The sequence below is a fragment of the Jatropha curcas genome, chromosome 9 (assembly GCF_041381405.1).
Source record: "Jatropha curcas cultivar XTBG-Jc1 chromosome 9, XTBG_Jcur_1.0, whole genome shotgun sequence".
NCBI classification, from domain to species: Eukaryota; Viridiplantae; Streptophyta; class Magnoliopsida; order Malpighiales; family Euphorbiaceae; genus Jatropha; species Jatropha curcas.
In genome coordinates, this window is record NC_143159.1 from 22209816 (window position 1) to 22229428 (window position 19613).

The window sequence follows — 19613 nt, forward strand, 5'->3', positions numbered from 1 at the left end:
TAAATATATCAAATTAAAGAATTATTCTAAACAAACCTATTAATTTCTCCATTAAATACAACTAGCTTAGATTCTTTCGAAATTTCGACAGCACCTTCCCTAAAAATGGGACTATCAACCTGTTTAAATATTCAATAACATTAAGTATTATTCAATCAAAACACATAGCCCATCCATCGAGCAATTAAATAAATTTATTTCACTTCCTCCACCTAAAGTAATCACACAAATTTACAACTTAAAAAACTTCCAAACCTGTTACCAAATTGTTATCAATCATTTTTGCTTAAGGTATAAATAACATACTTAGACATTCTTTAAAATTTTAGCCTATTCACTAAGAACCAATGCTTAAATTAAATTACAATCAATAAAATACATCCTCTAAATAACCAATTCACCACTTTAAAGTGTAAGTCATTTGAAATTTCCAAATATCAAAATTATACAATAAATTGTTCATAAGCCTTTTTGCTAAATCATTATCTAGGGTTTATATCAAGCCATAGCTTTATATTTCGTAATTAATAACGCTCAATAAAACTTACTCATATTCTCTATATTAAAATTTATCATCATTATCCATATTAAATTGATTACCAACTGAAGATTAAATTCATAACATTAGGCAAGCTCTACTGTTCCCAAATTTATGGAATTTGGTCTAGCTAGCTGCTGCCAATTCAACAAACATCTCAATTACTAGGCTAAAAACTGTCCTGAACATATTTAATTATCCATTTCCCACCAAGATACAAGTATACGACATTAGTCCTCATCTTAATATTTCCAAAACTCATAAAAAGAATAAGCAATTTGGTTGCTATCATTTCAAGATCTCTCATGTTTATAATTGGGACTTATCCATTTCCATGTAACTTGTTCGGGTCCATGAAGTAATAGATATGCAACTTCATATTCTATCTCTCTATATAGAAATATTACAAAACTAGTTGATTGTTTGCTGCCATATCGAAGAAAATCAAAATTCTTTGTTTAAAACTCATAATTTATATGCTATCCTAACCATTTCCTATCAATAATTTGATATAAGACATCACTTCCTATTATAATAAAATATAAACAATTTATCAAGTTAACTACTGCCATATCCAAAAGTCTAGATTTCTTGATTAAATTTTTATACTTTCACATTAACTAACTCATTACCCTACCAAAAACTAAATTTACAACCTTGCTTTTAAACCTTCATACTGTCAACTCATAAAAGCAAACAAAATAGCCATTGTCATAATAAGAAAATTATAATCTCCCTCTCAAGCTTGTAAGAAATATATTAATCTAATCATTATATAAGAATTCAACTCATAGCTTAGCAATTGCATATTAATTTAAATACTTCTAAAAATTTTGCCTAACAGTAACTTAGCACCTAGTTTTTCCTCCAATACCATGATTCACAGTAATAACCATCAAGTTAATTTTCACATTAATAGTAGCTAAATAATTAAATGACTATCATGATTCCCTAACAAAAATTATATTCGATTAACTATTTAGTCGAAATCAACTTAATCATCTAATAGTTTTAAATTTGGAATTTATACCAAAAACGAGGAACTAGGTCTTAGAGCGTATTAATCGAAAATTGGATGACGATTCCACGATCTGTGTGAGGAGGAGACGACTCTCCCTCTCATGCCTCGCCAGAGACTCGCCGGTCGAGCGCAAGACCGCCACTGTCTATGGTGGCCGGAAAACCTTGGCTGCTCGAAATCGAGCGCTCTTCACACCATCTGGCTCGGTTTTCTGTCAGGAGTCCGTTTTTGGCATTTGTTGCGTGAGATCGGCCTTCTATTCGGTGGGAGCGGGCTCGACAGGAGCCAAGTGCCACCATTAACGTCGCTGTTGATTGCCGAAAAGAGACTGTAGCTCACCTAGGCATGGCCTCCGGTTCATTTTGAACTAGAACCGAACCGAAACTAAACTGTACTGTAGATGGACCGGAACCGTCGGTTCAAAGTTTTGAACCGAAATCGGCGGTTCAAGAGCCAGTTAAGGTTCATGTAAATGTTAAAATCTGAATCTGAACCAGCGGTTCTGGTTCGGTTCGAGCTGAAAATTTTCTATTTTTATTTTGAAAATAATAATCACTTAGCCTATTTTATACATCTCTAAAAGTCTTAATAATATTTTATTACGTGATATACTTTACTTAAGTTTTTTTTTAAAAAAATACACTTTACTTTAAAAGTTGAAAATCTAAAAAGTAAAATGGTAAAAAAAGAGAGAAATATTTAGTCTAAACTTATATTATTTTTAACTTTTTTTTTTTATCCTTTTAAATTGTTTACTAAATTTAAAATTACATTCTTTTGAAGCATTTTTCAAATTTTTCTTATAATTTATTTAATCAATAACATTTAAACAAAATAAAGTGATAACTTATTTGATTATTTTGTAAAATTAATTAATTTTATTCTTGTATGAGTATGAGCATGAGCATTCTAAAATTTACCAATATTTTTTAAACTCATATTAATATTTTCGAAAGAAAGATATAACGTTAGAACCGATTTTTTAAAATATATATATATATATATATATATATATATATATATATATATATATATATATATATCAATGAAAACCGTGATCAGAATAGTCGGTTTATCGGAACGGCACCGGAATCGGAACCGAATCGAAACCGGCGGTTCAAGGGCCGATTCAGGTTCAACATTATAAAAATTTTGAATCATCGGTTCCATGAACTGAAACTGGCAATTCAATGAACTGGCCATGCCGAAGCTTGATGTTGAGTAGCGGTTGGAGGCTGGTGGTGCTACTGTGATTCACTCGAACAGAAACAGAGGAAGAGAGGAGCTGAGACGCGATGGCAGAGAGAAGGCGGCGCAAAGAACTCCGTCGCACTCATCTTCGGCGACCGAAAAAAACAAGAGAAAGAGGTAGAGGAGGGGGAGGTCGGCGACGGGCCTGTCACTGGACCCCGAAAGAAGAAGGAAAGAAGAAAAAGAGAAAAGAAAAATCTAGGCTTCTAGACTATTCCATTTCGATTTGAATCAATTTGGTCCCACTCAATTTTTGCTTGGTTTACGGATTTTTCACTTGTTTTTTGGAAAATTCAAATTGGTTTACAAATCTAATTTAGCAATAATAAAATATTTTCCACTGAATTTCATTGATTGGAATAAAATTTAGTCATTAAATAAATATTATACAAAATTGAATTTTCAGGTCATTTCAGTACTATTGTTTGAGCATCAATCTGTTTAAAATAACATGTACCCATCAATTTATTGTTTTTAGTGTTCTTTGTTGCCTTTATTAATTATTAGTACTCAAAAATTTATGTTAGTATGAACTCTTTCTATTTTTCAGTTTAGCATCAAGTAGACAAGAAAGGTTTTGTATGTGCTAGGTTGATACTAACATAAACTTTCACATTTACAACATTTTTTTTTTTATTGTGGTGAAGTTAAACTATTTAATTTTATTGATGTATAAATCCGACATTCTTGATTCGCATAATTTCTCAAACTATTGAATGAAGTGATCATGAATGCAAAATATGGTCATTGTTCCATGCGTATATATTTCTAGATTTTATATTTTTAGAAGGAACTATCAAACAAGTCTGTTAAATTAGTTTTTCATTTTTAAAACTTTATATGTATGATTATATTTATTGGTATAAAGATAAATTATTGGTTCACACTAATTAAGAGATCTTTTTATTTTTGTTAATTTATTAGTAAATGTAATTTATGACATATAAATTGTAATATACTAATAAAAAAATTCTTTAAAAAATAATAATAAAGCAACCCGCCAATGCGCGGGTCTTCGCCTAGTTTATATATAGTATAGATAATTTCAGCTAAAACACTTGATTATAAAATATTTTGATTTAATTTAAATATTTCAATAAAAAAATTTTCTTGAGACACCAGAATAATTATAAAAGATTTTCATTTGTTGGAATTTATTTTATTGTTTTTGTTCTCTTGAATTTACCTTAAAAAGAATAGAAGTTTAAATTCATAGCTCTGGATTTGGACCTCCATATATTTATCATGAGGTTGTTGTGCTTGCGGATTTAAAACATGAAAATGTTGAGATCTAACATGAATTGTGTCTAACAAATCCATTCCTACCTACTACATTAATATTACATTACTAACATAAATAAATATTACATTCACCCTGAACTTAACAAAATAATTATTTATTAATAATAAATCAATTTATATGTATATTCTTTCACTTTCACTGAGATATTCGAGTCAATTAAAACTTTTTTAGATGAAATAGTGAACATTGCTGGAAAAACTAAAAGCATTGTCGATACAACTATTGATTAAGAGGGGCAAGTCAAAAAGTTATTATAATGGATAATTAAAATGACAAATCTTATAAATATGAGAAGCAATAATTCTAATAGCTTGGATTTTAATAACATAAATGTATTTTCATTTCTAGCCGTTTTTTTAGAGCTAATATAAAGATGAAAGGATGTAAATGAAACATTATTTAAATATTGGATTGAACTTTGAGGAGCATGCAGGACCGTCAAAACAATTGAGAATTTTTTCGATTTAGATGTGGCGAGAATTATCCACGTGCAAGTTCTTATTTTAGTTTACTATTTTAGCAGAGGCATTTGTAGAAGATGATATGACCGTTTGATAATATAATGAAAGTTGTTTCCATTTGGCATGAAAGTTCTAAACTCCGTTTAACTGTTAACGGAGTTTAGAACATTTATCATACGAACTATTCTCTCATAGAGAGAATTAACCTTGGAATTCTTTAACTTTTTTTACTCAAGCCAATACTTCTTACCACATGGGTTGCTGAACCTTCCAGTGGACCTTTCAGTGACATGTAAAAGGCTATAATTGCAATTGAAGATCAATGGGCCTTGGAGTTCTAACCCTCCACTTGTTGGGCCTGAAACCTCTGAAAACCACTCTGACCCATCTCATGTTAGGCTCTCGTAAAATGATTCGAAGATTCATGGAAACTTTTCAGTCGTAGACGTTTCCACGCTTCGAAAACATTTCCCTGCATACAAATAAAATTATTTTTTTAAAAAATATTGTTTTTGCGTTTGCTCATTCCTATTTCCGTACAATATAGTTGGGACTGAATCAGAATATGGGAAGCACGTGGGATTGTTAAACAGATGAAAATGGTATTTGATTGAATGAATTGGCAGCAAATAAAAGAAGGGTGATGGAGGTTTCATAATTATAATTTTGCTGATAATGATTGGATGAATTGTTCTGCAAACCACAAACCAAGAGAACCCAATTCTGTCGCACATCTTTTTGGCTAAACAAAGTACTTTTTCAGTTCAGCCACTTTATAGTTTGGGTGTAGAACCACTTGATGCTCCTTTCTTTTTGCTACTATAATTTTTTCACATATTCTTTTTGCTTTAAACCCACATTTGATTGCGTTCTTCGTTGCAAATAGCTAATAGACGATGACCGACATATATATATTTTTTTTAATCTAAGGTGAATATATTGTTTTTTTCATTTTAATGCATTATATAAAAATGTTAATTAAATTTTTTAAAATAATATTTCATAAAAAATAATTTTTAAATAACTATAAATAAAATAATAATAATAAATAATAATTTGAAAAAAATAATTTTATTAAAAATTATTTTTATGAGGTTATATATATAATATAAATATAAATCAACTGCTAATTAAAAAGTTTATCAAATACCTACAATTTAACTGTTGACTACAGCACGAATCAACTGAACTAAATGTCCTCAAAATTTTATAACCTATTAATCTTTCTACTTTTTGATAGAGAAATTTAAAGGTTGAATTTGAGTTTGTAATCTTTCTATTCATTTTCTCATTTACTTTTCACTTTATCTCCTTTCTTGTACAAAAACCCTAAAACTCATAACAATTAATAAAAATCATATGTGGTACAGATTATTTATTTATTTATTTATTTATTAATCCCTCCACCGTATAGGACGAAAATAGACACGCAAAGACCAACAGAAATTAGGTGCACCGGTCCACATGTAATGTAACGTTATGGATTCTTGCTTTTGGCCATATCACATGTCCTAATCTTTATCTTAACAAAAATAAAAAGAAAAATCATATTTTAAAAAAAATAAAAATAAAAATAAAAAGGCAAAGGCAGTTGCATTTTATGACGTCACATGATCTACCAACCTCTACCCACCTCTTATTATTAGCTTCTAAATATAAATTTGCAGCTTCTATTTTTCTTCTTCTTTTGTCACTTTTGGATTTTCTTAACATAACGGGTTTCTTGTTCTCTTTGATTTCTTCCTCTTTACATGAAAAAGAAAAATCATATTTAATATTAATCCTTGCCGTCTAATCCTGACAGTTAGGCATTAATTAGATCAAATCATTGATTTTTCATTAATGTAAGACTTTCATAAATCTTAGACTTTATGTATTTTAATGTGTTTTGTGTGTGTCAAATGTGAGCTGTAAGAGTATATCAGAAAGAAAAATCTCAACACAAAAGCGCGGTGAAGTTCCTTGCCTTGCACACTTGGACATGGTCTGCCGGTGCATATAAAACATGATGATAAAATTAGGGTTAATAACTATTTTGTCTCTTGAATCTTATTATAATTATAATTTTGATTTTCTTATTCGGTCAATATATTTATTATTTTTTGAGATTTAATCCCGTTAAATTATATATATACTTTTATAAATAATTAGGAAGATCCACAACTCCTTTTTAATTAAAAAAAAAAAACTTTCTTTCTTTCAAAAAAGTAATTTTAAAAAAAATCAGAGATACAATATATTTATTTATAGGAAATCATAAAAAAATTGCAAGCATTTCAAATGAAAGACACATTTCCTTTTCAATGAAACATTTAGGTAGGTGAAAATAATTATTTATGAAGGGGTTGACATTTTTTTAAAATTTTCTACATGTGGATAAGGAGCTAGGTATTACTATTATTGCCTAACCTTCTAGATGATGTTCTCCCTTCTACTTTCTCATGATGTGGTTTTTGCCATATCATACCCAACACCAAAAATAAATTTAAATTTAAAATGATATAATAATGAATACAATTAGTAGACCCCACTAAGAATTGGAAGACAACAAAAAATTGAGGTAGTTGCAGCTTTTCTTACATCACTTATCCACCAACCTCTACCCACCTCTTCTTCTCTATCCCTCCTTTTTTGGAGTTTTTATGACATGTAATTGTCCCACCACAAGTTCAAGAATATCAACGAAGCTTCACTGCTTGTGTTCTTCTTCTTTGTTATTAGTGTGTGTTTGGATAAGCATCTGGAGCCTATAATTTAATTTAAGCTTCCATAGAAGTTTTGTTTATGTATTATATATAAATTCAAAAGGTAAATATCTTTAAATATTAGAATTTTAATGTTTTTCCAAACCTAATAATAATTTTTATATTTTTAATAAAATATAAAAAATTAATTAATTCAAATGATAGTTTTCGACTCAATTAAAAGAATTAGTCATATTCCTAAAATCACTGCATTTCAAATCTTAAAAAAGAAATTTATAACAACTTAATTTAGTTCCTAAATATTGAAAAAAATTATATTTTATTCATGAGTGATTCGAATTTTAACTCCATCCATGAATTTAAATCCAAATCATATTCAAAGTGTCAGGGTGTGCGTATAAGAGAGAAAGATAAGACAAAATCATTAAAATATGACATATAATATAATAGAGAAATTCATAAACCTAGTAGGATAAACTTGACCAATAGAAAAAATTAAAAAAGTTTAATAAAAAAATATTAACATAACTAAGAAAGTCCTAATTTCGGCTTGGATGGGCCCAATAAAAAGTTCATACAAGCCATTGGTAAACGAAAAATCTGAAGAGGGTCCATCAAATCAAGAGAATTTGAAATATACAATCGAATGTACTATATCTGTTTAATTAATTAAAAAACTACACATCAACATATAGTCAATTAGTAAATTATCAAATTCAAATTTGATCCTTCCTCTCGTTAAATATTAAACCGTTCGGCTGTCCTGATTCATTGAATCATTGATTTAAGATTTTTTAAATATTAAACTTGAATTATCCTTGGACCGCCGATTCTGATCTGATTTCGACGCAGTTCCGGTGATCTACCGTTTCGATCACAATATCCAGCGATTTGTGTATTCATATTTTCTGAAAAAATAAAAATTCAACTCTAAAGCATCTTTCTTTTAAAAAAGTTAATGTGAATCTAAAAAAATATTAGAAAATTTATTTTAAATAATTTTTAGAATGCTCAGATAAATAATAAAATTAATTAATTTTACAAAATAATCAAATAAATATCATTTTATTTTGTCTAAATGTTATTAATTAAATAAATTATTAAAAAATTTTAAAAATGCTTCAAGCAATATAATTTTGAACTAAGTAGAATATTTGAAAGGAAAAAAATATTACTCCCATTTGTATTAAATAATATAATTATATACTAAATTTTATAAAATAAGCTATTGGTTATAATTTTAAAAATAAAAATAAAAAATTTTTCAAAAACTGGACCGAAACTATTAATTACGGTTTAAAATTTAACATTTATATAAATATTAACCGATCATTAAACCGTCAACAGTGCTTTCTCCCAATTATTTAAAAGAATTTTATACTTACAATTTGAACTTGAGATCACGAGTGTGAAAGTAGCCCTTTCCACTCAAATTGAGAACTCTACTTCTTATGTTCTAAAGCTAATTAAATGGGCCTCACATGGAGGATGAGCTCATTGACTAAGATGATGTATTCTATTGACATGACTTGATTTACTATAAGGAATCATTATGTTTAAAGTGGATAATTATCAATCTTTTAGATTAAATTTTGGTACTCTTGTCAATTTTTCAATTTATAAAATTAAAAGAGGAATTTTAAATAAGTTAACTTTACAACACCCACTTGTTTCTTCAAAGCTTCTTTCTCTATCATCTCAAGTGATGCACAGAGTATGGATGATGAGGCTTAATTTCATTAATTTTATTATTTTATATTAAATTGATAAAAATAAAACTACTTTATTTTAATTTTTGTTTCAATAAGATGATTATGAACATATTTTGTAAAAAATTATCATTGATTGTGTTTTATTTTAAATATTTTAAATGCTTATGATCCATAAGCAAGGACCAAATTGTTAAATATTTTAAAATAAAAAATCCACTCATGTATTTTTCAAAAGATAGGAACTAAATTATCAATTTCACCAAATTACAGGAAGTAAAGAATAATTCTCCCATATTAAATAAGTACCATAATTGAAATTCAACTTCCTTGGTATATAATAGTACAAGGTACTATAAAGAGGGTGTATTGAATTAGAGTTGTGTTATAATTTAAAATAATTATTGAGTTTGACGAAATTGAAGGATTTCTTAAGATTTTCACAGATTCTACTAGAATTCCACATAGAGTTTTATAGAATTAGTGAGACTTTTTTTATAGATTTTAATTGACTTTGATGGAATCACAATGATTTTTATATATCCAATCAAAATTAATTTCAGGATCTAATTGAACAAATTAAAATGTTTTAGAGCCAAATGAAAAACTAAAAAGCAAAATGTGTCATCTTCTCCAAAATCATTATTTTCTTCGTTAAAAACTTATCTGCTTCGTTAAAAACTTATCGCTACCGACAGTGAAAGGCTTACAATGCCCAGTGTCGTTGGGAGCCATCCCGCTCCCATTAGCCGCTATATTAAACAGGTTCGGTAGTAGTTATCCTATCTATTATTCATAAAAATATATATTTTAAATAAGTTTGAAATTTGGATAGTTAAATATTCGTGGGTACCCTATCCATTTAAGAGATATTTTCAACGAGTTTTAGACGGAAACAAGTAGTAAATATTTAAACGAGTTCGATTATGGATACTTAAATAGGTATTTAAACAGATTTAGAAAGGATACGAATAGTAAAATTTTAAACAGATATTTATACAGGTAGTTGCGCGTTCCCATTTCGCTTTCATTCTATTAAGGAGTGTATTGAATCAAAAGTCTTTAGATTTTAAAAAATTTTTGAAATCTTTGGGTTAGAGGATGAATTTGTGAATAACTCTTTTATTCATATATAACACTCTGAAACACAGTGAAATCAATAATTTTATAGAATCTTTCTAAACCAGTAATTTTTTAAATACCATCAAATTTATATGGACTTTAAAAAAGCCATAATTAAATACCATCAAATCTTTATAGAATTTATAATGGTCTGAATTGAATACCATAAAATTTTAATAAAAGAATCTAAATTGAATATTTTTAAAATCTTTCAAAATATAATAGACTCTTAATTTAATACAGTCTTCTACCTGAACAAACCTTTCAATACGTGCAAAATGAAAATTCGAAAAAAGAATAAGGGCGGTCAAATAAGGCTATGATGACCTCAGAAGAAAATGGACATATAATTATTAATTAAATAATTAAGTTGGCATTATGCAATCAGAACTAAATTGTGTTAATAATTAAATATAATTAGTCTACGAAAACTTTTTTCTTTGATTTATTAATTGGCTTTTTCTTCATCCCATTTGTTGACATTAATCATGCATGAAAAATGCTTTTTAACGTGCTTTTGATATAAATTAATTTCAAATGTGAAATTTATTTATAAACAACTTTCTAAATTGTAAATAATTATAATTAAAATTAATACACCAAGTATCAACAATTTTGATGAGTTTTCCACCATTAATTCCTAATTAAAGATATAATAAAATTTCTACTATTAGGTAATAGTGATATCGATGCAAAAGTAAGGAGAATTAGGTAAAATTAATTATCTTTATTTTTTTAATCAATAAAATTAAAATCTTTAAAGATATTTTATCGATCTATAGGATTATTTTTCTAATCACAATAACAACAATAACAATAATAATAATAATAATAATAAAAGAAAAATAGTGATATCGATGCAAAAGTAAGGAGAATTAGGTAAAAGGGTATGCGTCTGAATGGAGAATTAGGTAAAAGGGTATGCGTCTGAATCTAAATGTCTTGTAGTTGTTTCTTTACCAAACTACACATCTTGTGTATAAAAAACACCCGACCATTACCATATGCACCATTTGATGGAGATCAATCTCTCTCTATTTACACATCACCACACTTCTTCATCTCTATCTATTTACAGACAACATATGGAGATAGACAGATATATTCTATGTAGTAATAATATACGTAGATTATACGGATATAGATTCTAATATTGTAAGTGACAGAAGGATAAATTTAAATTTATTTTTTTAAAAGAATTTCAAAATGCTTCCCTATATAATGAAATAAAAGCATTAATCCTTATTGACTTTATCCGTTTGGTTGTGATTACTCAAAGTTGCATGAAAGAGAGGTTAGGAAGCATAATTAAATATGAGGAGGTTGTAACCCGAATAGGGTTAGCGCAGTGGCAAAAGGCATTTGCGGAGTTGATCACCATGACTTCTGTCATGGATTTGATCTTCTGCAACGCAAACTCTCCATAGGCCAGCCCCTTTGCCTCTGAGGACGAGCTGAAATTAGTCAAGTTTATGGACCGTTAAATAGACACCGGTCTAAATACTTTGTATATATATATATATATATATATATATATATATATATATATATAGATACACACACGCGAGAGCAGATTGTAGCCAATTGGGTTTTTCTTGTAAAAGGGTTTGGGTGGCTAAAGTTCCATTCCCATTACTGTGGGAATCTCATACCTTACTGTATCTGCACATGTACATGACAATTTCTTCTCTCTCTCTCTCCCACCACCAAAGCTCTAACTAAACTAACCAACTCTTATTCGGTTACCTACCTCCCAAACATATCACATGTTCTTTCTTTCTCTCTCTTCAATGAGTGAGATAGTTCTTTAATTCCATATTATCACTTCTCTTTAGTATTTTATACTTTTATAATTAGTATTTTATACTGCTACCAGTATACATGTGGGAGCTATTATTATTATTATTATTATTATTATTATTTGTGTAAATAACTATTTAATTCCTCAAAATTCATTATAATAGTAACACCATATCTCTTATTTGATAAATACATCGATTAATTCATAATATTTAGCTTTGTTGAAATATATAGTTCTATATCCAAAAATTGTTTTATTTTTGGCGGTGAATCGAGGTTTTAAGGGGGAACATGTTGCTCTAGCTCGATATTATCAATAATTCCAGACTATTATATGGGAACAAATTGAAGAATCGAACATGAATTTATTGTTAGATCATATATATACTTACCAATATGTTATGTATTATTGTGCCAAAGAGTATCATTTTCACTGTTAATGAAAGATTAAAATGGCCGGTGAATGTTAAATATGAGAGATCAAATAGTAATGTAATTGTAAGGTATTTAACTCGTAAAATAAAAAATTTTTAACAGAATGACTAAATAATCAAATTTTATAGGGTACTTAATATCTAAAATGACACATTAGGTGGAAAGACTAAATAATTTAACAAATTAAACATCATGGACAAATAGCCTATTTACCAAATAAAAGAAATAAAGTAATAATTATGGAAAAACTTAGGGACTAAATAGTTATTTATCCTAATCATTTCAATTATTATGAACTTTCTTGTCTACCTAATTAAATTATTATACTGTATAAATCTGAAAGACTATGGTAATTAATTTAATAAAACAGAATGATGAAATGGAAATTAGTTTCTTGTTTACCAAATTATTCTTTTCTTTTTTATTAGTAAGACACCACCCAATTGTGCATCTTTCTTGTACTTTTTTTTTTTATGTATAATATTTAAATAGAATTAGTGAGCTGCAATTCCACATAAAATATTGAATTCATTTATATTGTGTTTGAATTTATGTATTTGACTATTTGGATTATAATTTTATTAAAATTCTTTAATTGGATTTTATTAAATATATATGAATTTAAATTTTGAATAAACATTGTAATAAATTTTAAAAAATCGAAATGCAAATTATTGTTGCTGTTTAAAGTGATTGTCCAGCATTCTTCTTCCTATTAGTTAAAATAAATTAATTATTTTTAACTCTCTTTATATTAATTATACTCATGAATAATTAACGTATTTCGACCGACCAATATAAAAGAGAGTGTTAATTCAATATATATATATATATATATATATATATATATATATATATAAAGCAAGAATTTTCTCCTAAGAAGTTGACATGTGCCATTTCTTGAATGAATGTTTTTCCCCTACTCTTGCCACATAAGATTCTTGGTGACAAGTAGGATTATAATGCTACATAGGACTCTTAAATTTTAATAATGCTAAATAGAATTTAATTATTAATTATAGTGTTATATAAATATTAATATTAATTATCATTCAATTATCATAATTAATACATATTAGTAAATAATTATAATTATTATAATATTATAACCTATCTTTCTCAATTAAAATTACATAGTATTGGTCTTAATTGTCATTCAATTATCATATTAATATGTATTAAATAATTAAAATAATTATAATAATGTAACCTATTTTTTCGAATAAAAATTATCATAATTTTGATGTTGATTATCATATTAATATGTATTATAACCTATCTTTTAAATTAATATTATTATAATATTGGTATTGAATATCATTATAATCAATCATAGTTATCATTTATTGTTATGATAATATAAATATACTATAAATAGAGAGAGCTCTTTGAGATTTGGTAAGATCAAATTTTTTTTTGTAATTTCAATAATTCTTATACAATTTCTTTTGAATATTGATATATTTTTCTCTTCCAATTCTATTACTCTATCAAATTAGAACAAATTTGATAAATCATGAAAGAAAGCGATTTATATATGAAATTATCATTAAAAATGATATATATAGTTGAATTTCTATTATCAATTTTATTTTATTTATTTTATTATTCAAAAATAAATTAAAATCAATGATTTTTATATATATTTCCTTTTCTTTCAATTTTGTTATAAAATTAATCTAATGTTTTGAATTTGAAATATATACTCTTTTATTTATTTTCAACAAAATTAACAAATATGAAATTAAAAATAATTTGAATTATAAAATTTTTTAATTAAATTATATACTTAAAATATTATCACAATATCTCTACAATTATAGATAAAAATACTTATTTTGCATAGCACAGGCATGTTGCTAGTAATTTGCTAAAGAGCAACTGCAGTTTGCAACCTACCCCGCTGGTCTTTCACGGTTTAATTTATGATTTTTTACATTTTAATGTATATAATTATATTAATTTATATTTACTCCACTAAATTTTTACCTTTTGCTGTCATTAAATTATTACTTTTATGTATTGTCTCCATTAATTAGATTTTTTTGATTCGCCCTTGTTTGCATTTAGCATTTGTCAAATTGAAGTTCTAAATATTTAATATGATCAATTTTTAATAACTTTGAAAAATATGTTGTTTCAAATATACTATACACTGTAAATTATAAATTTTAAATCAAGTTTCAAAAATTCAAACATAGGTGAGTTGCATTTTCATGTCATGGTTGTATCCTTAAAACATACAGCAAATCAATATTTTTTTAAATTAAAATCAATTCATTTCTTTAATATAAAATTAAAATATTTCCATACATGTGCAAAATCATAAAAAAAGAAATAATATTCTACCTTTAAAATATATATATATATAATTTATTAATATTGATGTCCTCCACTCATACAAAGCAATGCTTCATAATAATTAACAAATAATATTTATATATAAATTAATACAAAAAACACCAACAACATTGTGTGTGAAGTTAGATTAGAGAAGGATACGGCACGCTTTAAGGCCTTTACAAAAAGATTCGAAGATTCCAATTCCATACACGTGGGTTTGTGATTAATAACTAATTATAATCTAATTACACTCTTATTATTATGTTTGGTAGGCCCATCTTCTTCTCTCTTTCTTCTTCATATTAATGTAATATAATTGTTTTGGCTATCTAATCTTCTAGAAGGTTTCCACTAAACCATGGGTTTATGGAAACCATGATTTAGGTTGTTGGGGCATTAGACCTTTTTGTATAATTTTTTAATATCAATTACACTAAAACTTAGTAATTCAACATTTTCTTGTAGATGCATTGAAATATTTATTTTAAAGTATAATCCAATGAATTTGAAATAATTAGTAATTAGGAAAAAAAAAACACTCTCATCTTTATTATTAGGATTCAATAAATACATCCAATTCAGTAAATTGAATCAGTTAAATTTAATTTATTTTTTATTATATTCACTTTAGTTTTAATTTTAAAAGAAAAAATCAATGTAGTTTCAATTTGATTCATTTTGTATTAAATTTGAAAAATAAGCTTAAAATCACCTAAAAAATTTAATGTTACTCCCCGTTTCGCTTTAATAGCAACATTTAATATTTCATAATTATTAAGAAAATGATTGGAACATATTGATTTTTTAAAAATATATAGTAGAATACTCTAAATTGTCTATCTTAAAATTAAAAAATTTTCATTTAATTTTACTACAAAATACTTAATAAATATGGATAAAATTGAAAAAAAATATTAATATATACTTTCAAAATTCTAAATAAGCGCTTAAACCGGTACAAGATGAAATGTTGATTTTTTACTATTAAAATGGAACTGAAGAAGTATACACTAATCGATTTATTCCATTTTTATTTTAAAAAAATTAATTTGAATTCAACTAATAAAAAATCTACTCCTACTTATCATTTGAAGTAATCACATTGGATATGAATGATATATAATTAATAGTTAGGTAGATAAGCTTTTGCTACATGCACTTGGAATTTTCCAAAAATATAAACCAAATAGAATATATATATATATAAGTGGAGGGGTCTATGCATGTGGGTTTGTAGGATTATATATATTTTTATAGTAAAAAGTTTGGCTTGGTAGATCTAGTAAGGTGGAATTGGGTTGGTTGAAAGAGGCAAATGTGCCTAAAATTATTCAAAGTAAATAAAACAAATTGGATAAAGTGAGAAGGTATTGCTTCCTTCCAATGTCTAATCATTAGGCAGGCATCTCTCCCAACCTATACTTCGCAATTATGCCAACCATTATTAACATTTCACATTTCCCATTACTAACAGGCTGCCCCTTTGTGATTGATTACGCCAAAATTAGCCTACTAACATAAATTCTTTTGGAATCTAACTTGGAAATAGCAATTTCCATTAATTTAAATTTTCAAGAAATGAATTTCCATTAATTTACTTGTAATTTTATATTTATACCTAAAATAATTTTAGGAAAACAATTTAGAAGTCAAAAGTAATTGTAGAGAAAGCAGCAGCATGGTCAAAACTATTAGATCAATGAAGGTTGATTTATCAAATTTGTTTCAATGTATAGTCATTACTATAATTCATATAAGACAGACGTATGAGTTTCACTACTTCAAGTATGAAAGATATTTGCCTGCTAAACCTTTTTTTTATGCAAATGGAAACAAAAAAATATTCAGAAAAAGCTTGTTTGGGAAAGTTTTAGGGTGAAACTACAAGAAATTATAAGAAAGACATTTCTCTTTTTTTTTTTTTTTCTTTTTCTTCTTTTGTGAATTCGACCTGCAAAAGTGAATTTATTTATTATTTATTTATAAAAAAAGCCACCTATATATACTGTATACAAGTCCTTTTGATAGGTAAAGTACTATCTCTCATCATTCAAAGGTTTTTCCACAGCTAAAATACTACCTCTATATAGAGCCAGAGGTGAAATATAGTAGGTAAAAGGGGCTTTATTAAACTGACACTAGCTCCTTTAAAAGCATATTTAAACTCGAGTTTTTACAATTTATAATTAAAAATAATTATTTTTTTATAATTTTAAATTTGTTTCAAACTTTACCCTTATTAATAAACGAACTATTCTGAAATCTCAATCTCAATTTGAATCCCAGTCTATTATCAGATAATTTTCTAAATCTATGCAATATGCAATTGCTACTACATGTTTTGTCAAATAATATATGCAATATGCACTTGTTATTACATGTCTACTGAGAATTTAAATCTCAATTTATTGTCAGATAATCTTCTAAATCTTTTATCAGATCATTAAAATCTATTATCAAATTATACATGCAATATGCACTTGCTACCACGCGCTTATTGAGTCGAATTTCATACATCTCACCAAGAACTGAACTCAAAATAAACTATGTCAAATCATATATGTATATTAGTACATATCTGATGAATGGAATTTCATACATCTCATCAAGAACTGAAATTAAAGTGAACTATTTCAATTTATTAAAAAAATTAAAAGAAAAAACTTTGAGCCATTTAAGACAAGAACAGCTTTTGGAGTTTTGATAATTTTTTCTTAGAAGATGAAGCCAAAATTGAATGATAAAAAGAAACCATTTACATCTAAATGAATCCAAAAAGCATTTAATCCTTTTGCAGAGTTGGTAAGTAACTTTGAATTCTTTTACATTAGTAATTATGATACCATACATTTCTTTAATTTAACTCTGTCTTCATTATACTGAAACTAGCTGTGGCAGGCAGCAGGTGAAGGAGTTGGTGTCTGATTTGAGCAATCAATCTTCTATTTGAAAAAAATAAAATTAATAATTACTGTAAATAATTTTTTTTAGTAATAATTATAAAATCTGTAGAGCCCATTTGAACTCTGGCAATTCCTACACAATTCACTTCTTTGGTAAGAACCCAACTGACAACAAGTACAAACCGACCCGAACAACTGAAACGGACCTTCTTTTTGTTGCTGTTGTTGTTGTTCTAACTTTGACTCGGCCGAGTTTGCTGAAAATGTCTGAGTCGACTCACTCCCAGTTGGACCTAATCCTATACGTAACTCTAAATTAACTTCTTCTTGATTCTGACTGCTTTCTCTTTGCCGTTGCTGTTGTTGTTGTTCTTCGTCCGTGGTCATGCCGCTACTGGTACAGTTATTTTCTTCAACGGACTCTGTTTTCATGGCGAATTTGAAATCCAGATTGGATTTGAAAAGATTGATTTCTGCTATTGATTGCGGACACGCGTTTTCGAAGTTAATTTGCGTGGTTTTGGCGGTGGCGGTGACGGTGCCGGTGCCGGCTCCGCTACTGGTGGCAGTGGTTTTTTCGATGAGCGGGCGGTGAGTTTGCGGATCAATACCACGACTAAGTAATTTTCGCTTGATGTGAGTGTTCCAGTAATTTTTTATTTCATTATCAGTTCTTCCGGGTAATCTTCCAGCTATTAAAGACCATCTGCAAGTACCAAATAAAAAAAATATATAATTTTCTTGCACTTTCTCAGTAATCAAACAAAGTTTTTCAGACCGAATAAAAAAATTCTTACTTGTTGCCTAGTAAACTATGAAGCTTGATAATAAGCTCATCTTCTTCTTCAGTAAAATTTCCTCTTTTAAGATCAGGTCTGAGGTAATTAATCCACCTGAGTCTGCAACTCTTGCCACATCTAAGCAATCCTATTCCAAACAGAAAACAAAAAATTAGATTTTAATGATAGTGGCGGTAGTGATGGCGGTTCACGGTGGCGGTGATAGACTTACCGGCGGCTTTAGGGAGTGAGCGCCAGCAACCTTCGCCGTGAACACGGATATAGTCAATAAGGCGCTGGTCTTCCTCTTTAGTCCAGGCGCCTTTGTTAGTATGAGCTTTCTCACAACAAGGCGAGCGTCCCATGGTAGAATGGGTATGCTGCGTCGTTTTGTACAGGCGTCGAGTCGTTTTAAGAACAGAGAGATGAAATTGGAAGAAGAGGAAGGAAGAGGGAGAGAGAGTTTAGTTGAAAGGAGTGGAAGAAAGGGAATATATATATATATATGTGTAGGAAAAGGGAGAGAGAAAAGGGGGGAAAGAGAGAAAAGAGGGCAGGAGAGAGGCGATAGACTCGATCCTTAAAGAGAGGGGTAGGGGAAAAGAGAGAAAGAGAAAGAGAAAGAGAGATTTGACCAAGTTGGTGAGAAAGACAAGTGGTTACAGATAGGGCTGGATTTGGTAGGTAGCTCTACTTTTACGTCAGATTTGGTCTCTCTTTTGTTTTGTTTTCCTCTCTTTCTTCTATTCTCTCTATTCTCTGCTTTTTCATTTTCATGGAGGATTTACAGTTCAAAATCTGAATCCTTCTTCTATTCTGCTTCTTCTTCTTCTTCTTCTTCTTCTTCTTCTTCTAGCTTTAGATCTTAATTGTTGTTTTCTTCTTCCTAATTTTTGGTTTTGCTTACATTAATTATATTTTTTTTTGAACATTTTAATCAATTTCAAACTCTGCCGCTTTAATCAAAATATATCTTATTAATCATTTGTTTTTAATTGAATAGAAAAAGAATAACAGAGAAAATTAAAAAGTTTTTATTTGGTTCGGTTTAATATTTTGTATAATTGATTCTATTTATGTTTTAATAGAGAAAAATTTTTAAAAAAATTATTCAGATCGGTTTTTATCAGATAAAAATACTCTAAAAAAAGTTGGAATAGAACCAAAATGATTTTCATTCAATTTTGTATATAATTCGGTTTGATTAGGTTTACATCTAAAAGGATTTTAGTATATTTTTGGT

General features: G+C 27.7%; 1 protein-coding gene across 1 annotated transcript; it reads right to left on the minus strand.

The window, feature by feature from the left end:
* Positions 1–17656: 17656 nt before the first annotated feature.
* Positions 17657–18868, minus strand: LOC105636993 (transcription factor MYB8). The gene is made up of 3 exons (XM_012220395.4): positions 18603–18868; positions 18389–18518; positions 17657–18297 (listed from the first exon to the last, which is right to left on the minus strand). The coding sequence occupies exons 1-3, from the start codon at positions 18733–18735 to the stop codon at positions 17676–17678; spliced, it is 885 nt and encodes a 294-aa protein (XP_012075785.1). The 5' UTR covers positions 18736–18868; the 3' UTR covers positions 17657–17675.
* Between the last annotated feature and the right edge of the window lie 745 nt (positions 18869–19613).

Excerpts from the sequence above, each read along its gene's own strand:
- LOC105636993 (XM_012220395.4), bottom strand. The coding sequence starts at position 18,735 with ATGGGACGCTCGCCTTGTTGTGAGAAAGCTCATACTAACAAAGGCGCC. Across the intron at positions 18,519-18,602 it reads CTCACTCCCTAAAGCCGCCG|GATTGCTTAGATGTGGCAAG; the intron begins GTAAGTCTATCA and ends TGTTTGGAATAG. Across the intron at positions 18,298-18,388 it reads CATAGTTTACTAGGCAACAA|ATGGTCTTTAATAGCTGGAA; the intron begins GTAAGAATTTTT and ends TGGTACTTGCAG.